This window comes from Pinus tabuliformis, chromosome J, assembly GCF_031772625.1.
Source record: "Pinus tabuliformis cultivar Carrire ecotype Pingquan chromosome J, CPIR1, whole genome shotgun sequence".
Lineage (NCBI taxonomy): Eukaryota > Viridiplantae > Streptophyta > Pinopsida > Pinales > Pinaceae > Pinus > Pinus tabuliformis.
The window spans coordinates 1,033,485,578-1,033,496,383 of NC_142295.1; the positions used below are offsets into that span (position 1 = coordinate 1,033,485,578).

Consider the following 10,806-nt stretch of genomic DNA (forward strand, 5'->3'; position numbering starts at 1 on the left):
AAAAACAATAATTTCTCCTTTTGTTTTATGTGTAAATATTAAATAATGTCTAAAATCAAATATACTTCCAAACTGAGTGAAGCACATCTTGAGACTAAATCTTTAAAAAATATAATTATTATGTTTCTAAACAAAACAATAATTATTATTTTTATCATTTCTCATATTCTAATTATATTTTCTTGGTTGGTACATATAGTCTTTCCTCCTTACATTCATTTACAAGAAATTTAATCATTACCTGTGACAGAACACACTAACTATCTCACGAATTTATACTTTTTCAAACTCCTTTGAATTGCATGCTTCCCAAAGAAAATAAAATGATAGACTTACAGGAAGAGGGATGCGTTGAGAAAATGGCCCTTTGGTTCTAAGCAAGTTCTCGTATATTGCATTAGATCTGGAAACATCATAACATTTAGCAACATATTTTAAAAAAAATAATATTAATACCAACATGGAAAAATGAATTAATTCAGCAAGCTACTTAGCTTTTTTCGGAGGTCTATTTCCAACCCATTGCTGCCTCATTTTAGTCCACACAATAAAGGCTGCAATACGAACATAAATTTCAGAGGCTAAAACCCAAATAAAAAGATTCATTCTAGTTTTATATTTAGTTTGACGTGGCCTGTTATTATCAATCCTTTTACTTAGTTGAGATGGTCCTACAATATTTCTATTTAAATAATGATGAATAAAAAGGAACAGGGGACATATTTACCATGGTTGACAAACTCAGTGTTTTCTGTGTTGGCATTTACTGCCACAGAATCAACATGTTGGCTCGATCCACTTCTGTTGGACTGTACTGTATCGTTGTCATGGGAGAAGGTAGGTTCCTTCTTGCTTCGTGCCTGAATTTTCAACTTCTTCGAGCTCTTATCCATTGTACTGACCAGAGATGGTTTTGCACAGAGCACCACTGCTCTGTTACACGGAAGGTTTTATGAATTAGCATCAATAACCAGCACTGAACATTGGTTGCAGCACGCTAATCCAATGCTCTAAATTAGTGAGGCAAATAGAAATTAGTGTCATTAGTGTCACTGGTCTGAAGTCATGAATTTGGTGATGACAGGAAGAACAGGAAATACAACTAGAATGCCTGCAAGATTATGTATAGTTCTAGGTATGGAAAAAACAGTTGTAGTGATGGAAGCCTAATGCTGGCAGGTCATAACAGCTGTCTTTATTTTTATCAGTAACCTATATTCCAATCAAAGTGTTTTTGTTTTGGGGATTGGTGGGGGAGGGGAACAAAAATGTTTACACTAGCTAGTTCTTGCAGGTGTCCAGAGAGACCATGCTCAGCCATGAGAAAGCGTCAACTTTTTGGGTGAGATAGTCCTTGCAGGTGTCAAGAGAGACTATGCTGAGCCATGAGAAAGGGTAAACTTTTGGGTGAGAGGGGAAAGGGGAACAAAAATGTTTACACGGGGAAAGGGGAACAAAAATTGTAATGTCTCCATCATAAAAAATAAAAGAAATTTACATGGTGTTACCAACGTATGAATGGTCCTTGTGACACGTAACCTCGTATTATATCTCGGCACTTTACTATTCCGGCCTTCCATAACATTTGTCTGGCAATCAATTTGTTACTTCCCGGCGACAATAAAAGGTTTGGTCCTATTCATTCAGGTTTCATTAACTACTTGTTACCTTGGGAAAACTCCCAACTCCTCGTGATCTGCAAAAGGATACTACGGAGGGACATTTGGCAATTTCTATTAATTGCACATTTGATTATCTGTACGGTTGATCTGAGCTTTGGATTCTGCGTGGTTTCATATTGCTCTGCCCTGTGCGTGGCATGAGCAGGCTCGTTTCTCGCAGTTACTACTCTCGGGCTTGCTTTCCAATTGACGGTGGTCATGAAGTTTTGGAGATCTACGGTTCAGGTTCCTTTCTGGGTTGAATCAACTATAACTTGTTTGGTTATGTTGTTTCCTCACTTTGGCGCCAGCTCCATTTTTTTGTTGCTTGCTCTCCGCGACTTGCTCTGCTATGGCTCCAGGGCCTTGAATGAGTTAGCGCTCTCAGAACCAGGTTATGGCGTCTGCGCTGTTTGGCGAAGCCCGGGTAAGTTTTGTTTTCAATGTTTAGAATTTTCCTGTCATAAAGCTCTCCTGGTCAACCGTTTTCCTAACACCATTAACTAATGGTTGCTCTGGTTTCTGTTGGTAGGGACCCTTCACCAGCACTCCGGAGCTATGCACTGCCGTTGTGTGGGAGCGTTTTACCAGACTTGTCACCGAAATCCCGAGTAAGGGGGTTTATCTCCAGATTAAGGGTTTTCAGCGAAGCTTGCCTCGTTGCAAATTGGACAGGGTTTTGGTTTCTACTGTTTAACTGAAATGGTTTTCCCAGCTAGCTTACAGTCCCACAGTATTTAGAATTATTATGTATTTGATTCATTGTATGTTGTAGAAGTGTTGAAACCCTATGCGACCTTCGTGTAGAGGGTTTGACTCTAGCATGAAGTTCGGACAGTGGCTATTTAATGTAATTTTTGAACTACCCCTTGCCAGGGTTTCATCCCATGGCGCTTCTGTTTATTTAATGGACAACAGTGCTTCAGAATGAATCCTCCGGGGTTAACCTGAGAGATGTCAGTCAATTTGTAATTTACTACTTTCTTTTTGAATTAATCTTGTATGTCTATATATATGATTCAAGGGTTTGGATATGGACTGGCTTTCGTTCAGCTACATTTGTTTCACATTAACATGTAATTTTCCTGAGAATTCTGGTTCTTAATCGAATGGAAAGGTGCACGGCTGTAACAGCCTCTGTCAAGGTTCCTCGTGTCATTTTTCTTATGGGTTGTCACGGGTTTTCAAGGAACCCACTCTGTCTGACAATTGCTTTATTTTTTATTTTATTTTTTATTTGCCTGGTCGATGCCAGAGGATTGGCGAGAGGATAATGACTCTATCCTTACATGTTTTCCTTGTTAACAGTTGTCAAAGATCTAAATATATGTTACAGCCCTGTGCTTCATTCGTTCTTCGTCTTTTACCGTTAGCAGAATTGTTAAAGGATTTCACCACGGTTTTCTTTGATTCTCGCTGTCATTTTTATGGGAATATTCTGAGCATATCTCTAGCTGAATTTGTTTATTTACTTGAATATCTCATGGCTCTTGTTTATTAAAAAAGATGACTTAATAAAATTATCATCACCTCATTTGTTCTATCTTGCTCATTATAAAGTCGTACTACAGAAATTACCTACCATGCTTATTCGCATGACTCAGGGAGTTACCAATTCGGCATGCCAGAGCCCTCCTCTGCCGGCACCTTATGAAAAAGATGTTCCTAGGGTTTCATGCATCCTTGACGCCTGTATAATTTCTATGAAGTGTATATATGCCCTTAAACATTCTTTCTTGGCATCAAGCTTACAGTTCGTTCCAGTTTTCAATCCCTACACCCAGAGTTTAACAATGGGGAAACATTGCTTGCCCAAGAAATTCATCTTACCCCTTCCCTCAAGAATTCCTCGGTCCTCAACAGGGCCTTCGCATGGTTCAATTTTTCCTTACAACCCCACGGTTTTCCTACAGTGACGCCCTGCTAACAGCTTCCTCAAACTGCGAGGGTCCTAAGTGTACATCACACTCCCGTTTTCCTTTAAACGCAGATAACATTTTTTTAATCTGTTAATGTTATTATTATATTGCTGCTTTCTTTTTTTATGAGTTATAGCTACACAGAAGTTTCTGTTACAATTCTTAAGTTCTCTAAATGACACAGACTTATTTAGTCACAACAGTTAGAATTTTTTCCGTACCTGTCTGTTCGATGTGCCAATAATACTGCAACAAAACTGCTCACCTCTGCTCTTTGTATTGTGGTGATCCGCGTAGTCCTACAAAAGCGAAACTTTCTCTTGTCTGCCACTTCTAATCTGCCACCCAACCTCAAGATTCGTCTTTCGGGACCAGAATCTCTCCCATGTGCTCTCTTGCAAGACCACTGTCCTCGGCAAGATATCCGCACCTAGTGCTTGGCTATCTAGTCCTCACCAGACTTAGCCATCTCTTTCCTTTTTTTATTTTTTTCTCTCTCTGCCTGTCCTCACAGCGCAGACTAACTTTTTTCCTCCCTTTTTCCTCTGGAAACCTTTCCAGTTAGGAGAGGTAGTTAGGGTTGCAATTCACTGCAACCGTTTCTCCCAACTTCCCCCCTCAGAAGTTGCCAGCATTTTTTCAAGAAAAACATTTCTTATCTTATTAAAGAAATAATAAAAATATTATTAAATTCCAAAACAGTTAACAATGTCATATTCAGTTTTAACCATAGTAAATTCAAATATTTACATTCTCCTGGGGCATTACATCTCCCCCTCCTGAAATTGGACATCGTCCCGATGTCCGTTGACCAAGAACAACTCCGGATAAGCTTTCTTCATGAGCTCTTCATCTTCCCAGGTGGCCTCATCAGGCCCAAAGTGCTGCCATTGCACTTTAACTTGGGTAATAGCTCGCTTCCACAGCTGTACTTCTCTCCGGTCGAGGATGCTCAGCGGCTCAACCAAGACTTCTCCTTCCGGTTCGACCTGCAACATGCAATATTCTAAATCAGTCTCTTTTAAAGAAAACTTTTAGACTGGTCTACTGGAAGTAATCCTCACCTATATATCCTGCCATCTGATCACATGTTTAGGATCATAAACGTATTTTTTTAACACAGAGACATGGAAGACATTATGGACCTGGATGTGACTTGGCAGGGCGAGCTGGTAAGCCACCGGCCCAATTCTTGCCAAGACTTGGAATGGTCCACAATATCGGGGTGCCAACTTGGCACACCCGCTCCATTGCAGTGTACTCCTCCTTGCTTGAATTCTCACATATACATGGTCACCAACTTGGTATTCTTTAAACCTCCTCTTCTAGTCAGCAAAGTTCTTTTGCCTATCCTGAGCAGCTTTTAAATTAGATCGTACCTTTTTGACCATTTCCTCCATTTCCTTAAGCATTTCCGGCCCTAACCTTAATTTGTCTTCAGGTCCACCCTAGCTTGAGGGTGTGCGGCACTTCCGCCCGTACAGAACCTCAAAGGGGCTCATTTGTAATGAAGTATGATAGCTGTTATTGTATGCAAACTCAACCAAGTGCAAATACTCCTCCCACTGAGTTGGTTGCCGCATTACATACGCCCTTAACATGTCTTCTACCACTTGGTTCACCTGCTCTGTTTGTCCGTCGGTCTGGGGGTGATATGCTGTACTGAAGTTCAACTGTGTCCCTAATTCTGCAAATAATGTCTTCCAAAAGACCGACGTGAATTTCACGTCACGGTCTGAAATTATCGTCTTCGGGAGTCCATGCAATTTAAACACATTTTGCATGAAGATATGGGCAATCTGTACAGCTCTGTAGGTGGATTGCACAGGTATAAAATGTGCTGCTTTACTCAATTTTTCCACCACCACCATAATAGAATCGTTATTCTTCTTTGTCTTAGGCAGCCCTATTATAAAATCCATAGAAATGGTTTCCCACTTCCATTCCGGAATGGGTAATGGTTGTAATAACCCCAATGGATGTTGATGCTCTACCTTAATTTGTTGGCACTCCAAACATCATGCCAAATACTCGGCCACATTCTTCTTCATACCTGGCCAGTAGTATTCTTTTCGAAGCGCAGTGATGATTTTCTGATATCCTGGGTGTCTAGCATAGTGACTGATGTGAAATTCATCCAAAATCAGATTTTTAATGTTGTTTTGGTTAGGTACATATAGCCTTTTTTTGTAGTACAACATTCCAGCATCATCCATCTCATAGCCTTGTTGATTTTTCTCACTGGTAGACTGTTGTACTTGCTGTTTTATTTGCTGGTATACAGTATCTTGTTCTACTGCCTTTTTTTATCATTTCCTCGAAGGGGCTTTTCCATTCGCTAAAGGAAATTTCATACAAACATTGTAATTTCCGACTTAAAGCGTCCGCCACCCGGTTTTCTTTCCCCTTCAGATGTTTGATTTCAAAGTCAAAACCACTTAAAAAATCTACCCACCGTGCTTGCCTAGCATTTAAAGTGGGCTGGCTAAAATAATTGGTCAGGCTGTGGTGGTCTGTCAGTAACAAAAATTTCCTTCCCATAAGATAATGTCGCCACATCTTCAAGGCATGTATGACGGCTGCCAACTCTAAGTCATAAGCAGAATATTTCTGCTCATGCTCTTTTAGTTTCCTTGACTCGTAAGCAATTACTTTCCCTTCTTGCATCAACACGCCTCCCACACCTTCCTTGCTTGCGTCAGTGCACACCACATAGTCCTTATTAGGATCAGCTATGCTCAAAATGGGTGCAGTGGTGAGCAGGTGCTTAAGCTGCTCAAAACTTCTTTGACATTCCGGGGTCCATCTGAATGCTCTTCCTTTTTTCTGTAAGGAAGTGATAGGATATGCTACTCTTGAGAAGCCTTCTACAAATCGTCTGTAATAACCGGCTAACCCCATAAAGGACTTGATGTCTGCTACATATTTCAGTACGGGCCACTCCATTATGGTCTTTATCTTTTCGGGGTCCACCGCGATCCCTTCCTTTGTGATTATATGGCCCAGATACTGTATTTCTTCCTTGAAGAAGTCACACTTGTTGAACTTGGCATATAACTGGTGTTCTCGATGGGTTTGCAACACCAATCTGAGATGCTCCTTGTGCTCTTCCATAGTGCGGGAATATATCAATATATCATCGATAAATATCAGCACAAATCTATCCAAATATTGATGAAATATATTGTTCATCAAACACATGAAAGTTGCGGGGGCGTTAGTTAACCCAAAGGGTAGCACCACAAACTCATAATGTCCATACCTTGTTCTAAAAGCTGTTTTAGCTATGTCTTCTTCCTTAATCCTGATTTGGTGATAACCTGATCGCAAATTGATCTTGGAGAATACTGTTGCACCTTTCACTTGGTCGAAAAGTTCATCAATCCGAGGTAGAGGATACTTATTTTTGATTGTCAGTTTGTTCAACTGACGATAATCTATACACATGCGAAGGGTCCCGTCTTTTTTCTTAACAAATAATACTGGAGCTCCCCACGGAGACACACTGGGGCGAATATAGTTTTTGTCTAACAGTTCCTGTAGCTGCATTTTTAACTCTGTCAACTCAAGTATACTCATTCTATAGGGCGCTCGAGATACCGGTGCTGCCCCTGGTACCAATTCGATAGTAAAGTCTATATCCCTCTTAGGCGACAGTCCGGGAATCTCTTCTGGAAACACATCAGCAAATTCTTGTATCACAAGGATGTTGTCCAACGTGGCTGTTTTATCTTTCGAGTTAGCATAGCCCACTTGGATGGCATAAATCTGACACCCCTTCCTAATGCATTTCGCTAACTGAGATGCAGTTATTGGCCGAACCTGTACTGGCCGCTTAATTCCTTGCATCTCTTGCCTTGCTCCAAGTTCATCCCTATAATAAATAGTCTTTGTTTTGCAGTTGACCAATGACCAGTGCTTTTCTAACCAATCCATACCGATCAAAACATCATATGAACCAAGGGGAAGCACATTTAAATCTGCCATTACTAGCTGCCCTGCTATCTTTAAAGAGCAGTTTTTGACTTTTGCAAGCACTCACCTCTTGGCCCCTGTAGCCAGCTGTACTAGCCACAGATTCTTGAATTTAACAGGTTGCAGTTTACAATGTTCTACCACCTTAGGACTAATATAACTTAATGTGGCTCCAGGATCAATTAAAACAGCTACAGTAAGGTCTGAGATTTTACCTTCGAATTCCACCATGGTCGGCTGGTACTCCGCCTGACGATCGTCCAGGGCTGCATTAATCCTTGGTAGACTGCGTCCTATGTCGCCGACTGTCGATGCTTCATGGATGTGGGATAACTGTTCGGTTCCCTTTCGCTGCGGACAGTTTTTGACGTAGTGAGGCCCTCCACAACCCCAACACTGCACGGGAGGTCTTGCTGTCCCTTCGCTGTCCAACTTTGCAGGTTGTTCGCTGATTCTGGACTCATTGGTTGACTTGGACCTGAATGAATTTTTCTGTATAGTTCTGCTGTTTTGCCCCCTGCCAACTCCCTTGCTACCGCTACTGCGATTCCCTTTATTGTTTCCAGCCGACTTATTGCTTCTCTTATCATTCCATCTTTTACTTGGAATTTCTCCCTTCTGTTTACTCTGCTGGTAACAAATCTTGGCTTTATGTATTGCTTCGTCCATTGTCTTTGGATTGTCAAACTCAATCCTTTCCCACATATACAGAGATAAACTACTCACAAACCTTTGCACCTTAGCTTTTTCCTCTCTAATATAAGGCACATAACGAAGCAAGGAACTAAAACAGGTGATAAATTCATCCATGGTCTGCTGCCCCAACCGCAAGTCATGGAATTCCCTTGCCTTCTTGTCATAAAAACGCTCGGTCAAGTATCTTTCTTTAAAGTACCTTTGAAATTTCTCCCAAGTTATGGTGTGTTCGCTTACTCCCCTTACGATCTTACTTCTTCCCACCACAGGGTGGCTTTTCCCTGCAGTTGGAAAATGGCTAGCCGTGCCTTAAGGTTGTGATCGTATTCATATAACTTGAAATATTTGTTCATATTAATCAACCATGTCTCAGCTGCTTCCTCATGTTCCCCATCGAAGTGTGGTGGTTTATTCTTACGGAATTCCCCTTGCAACTCTATACGTTGCCTTTTTGAACTCTGTTGTTCATATGCATTATCAAATCATTCCTCCCTCTCTTCCGACCCTTCAAGTTCTGGGTGGTGAGTCTGATCTTCTGACATTCTTTGCTACTCCGCACTGGGATTAGATGGCGGCTAGTTCTGTTTGTCGGAAAGGCTTTTTATAATTCTCTCTTGTTCCATAGTTAGCCGTGCATTATCCTCACGTAACCGAGCCATTTCATTTTTCAATTCCTGCACTGTCTCCAAAATAGCCTGATTTGTATTGCGAGCCTCCTCCCCGAGCTGTACCCATAGCTTGGGATTATTCTCAGGGCCAAGTACAGGGCTCTGACCCATTGCATACCTGCATGATGCACTGTCCCCTCTTCTCATACTGTCAGTCTTTCGGTTTCCTATCTTTAACATGAGAAAAGTAAATCAACACACTAACTTCTTCTTTTTTGAATTGCTCAAATAGGGACGAAAATAAATTGTATGAGCTGTTTTCTATTTCAATTGCAATTTTCAATTTTCAATTTTCAATCTTCAATTCCCAGAGGCCTCAGTTTTGTAACTAGGCTCTGATACCAATTGTAATGTCTCCATCATAAAAAAAAAAGAAATTCAAAATTAAAAATTAAAAAAAAAAAAAAAAAAAATTATATGGTGTTACCAACGTATGAATGGTCCTTATGACACGTAACCTCGTATTATATCTCGACACTTTATTATTCTGGCCTTCCATAACATTTGTCTGGAAATCAATTTGTTACTTCCCGGCGATAGTAAAAGGTTTGGTCCTATTCATTCAAGTTTCATTAACTACTTGTTACCTTGGGAAAACTCCCAACTCCTCGCGATCTGCAAAAGGATACTACAGAGGGAAATATGGCAATTTCTATTAATTGCACATTTGATTATATGTACGCTTGATCTAAGATTTGGATTCTGCGTGGTTTCTTATTGCTCTGCCCTGTGCGTGGAACAAGCAGGCTCGTTTCTCGTAGTTACTACTCTCGGGCTTGCTTTCCAATCGATGGTGGTCATGAAGTTTTGGAGATCTACGGTTCAGGTTCCTTTCTGGGTTGAATCAACTATAACTCGTTTGGTTATGTTGTTTCCTCACTTTGGCACTAGCTCCATTTTTCTGTTGCTTGCTCTCCGCGACCTGCTCTACTATGGCTCCAGGGCCTTGAATGAGTTAGCGCTCTCAGAACTAGGTTATGGCGTTTGCACTGTTTGGCAAAGCCAGGTAAGTTTTGTTTTCAATACTTAGAATTTTCCTGTCATAAAGCTCTCCTGGTCAAGCGTTTTCCTAACACCATTAACTAATGGTTGCTCTGGTTTTCTGTTGTAGGGACCCTTCACCAGCACTCCGAAGCTATGCACTGTCGTTGTGTGGGAGCGTTTTACCAGACTTGTCACTGAAATCCCGGGTAAGGGTGTTTATCTCCAGATTAAGGGTTTTCAGCGAAGCTTGCCTCGTTGCAAATTGGACAGGGTTTTGGTTTCTACTGTTTAACTGAAATGGTTTTCCCAGCTAGCTTACAGTCCCACAGTATTTAGAATTATTATGTATTTGATTGGTTGTATGTTGTAGAAGTGTTGAAACCCTATGCGACCTTCGTGTAGAGGGTTTGACTCCAGCATGAAGTTCGGACAGTGGTTATTTAATGTAATTTTTGAACTACCCCTTGCCAGGGTTTCATCCCATGGCACTTCTGTTTATTTAATGGACAACTGTGCTTCAGAATGAATCCTCCAGGGTTAACCTGAGAGATGTCAGTCAATTTGTAATTTACTGCTTTCTTTTTGAATTAATCTTGTATGTCTATATATATGATTCAAGGGTTTGGATATGGACTGGCTTTCGTTCAGCTACATTTGTCTCACATTAACATGTAATTTTCCTGAGAATTCTGGTTCTTAATCGAATGGAAAGGTGCACGGCTGTAACAGCCTCTGTCAAGGTTCCTCGTTTCATTTTTCTTATGGGTTGTCACGGGTTTTCAAGGAACCCACTCTGTCTGACAATTTCTTTATTTTTTTTTTATTTGCCTGGTCGATACCAGAGGATTGGCGAGAGGATAATGACTCTATCCTTACATGTTTTCCTTGTTAACAGTTGTTAAA

The 10,806-nt window shown here is 40.8% G+C and overlaps 1 protein-coding gene across 1 annotated transcript; it reads left to right on the plus strand.

The window, feature by feature from the left end:
- Positions 1-729: 729 nt before the first annotated feature.
- On the plus strand, positions 730-10,515 carry LOC149230390 (uncharacterized). Its single transcript, XM_089376052.1, has 3 exons — positions 730-837; positions 9,666-9,925; positions 10,031-10,515. Exons 1-3 carry the CDS (start codon positions 783-785, stop codon positions 10,193-10,195), a joined length of 480 nt encoding a protein of 159 aa, XP_089232178.1. The 5' UTR covers positions 730-782; the 3' UTR covers positions 10,196-10,515.
- The last annotated feature ends 291 nt before the right edge of the window (positions 10,516-10,806 follow it).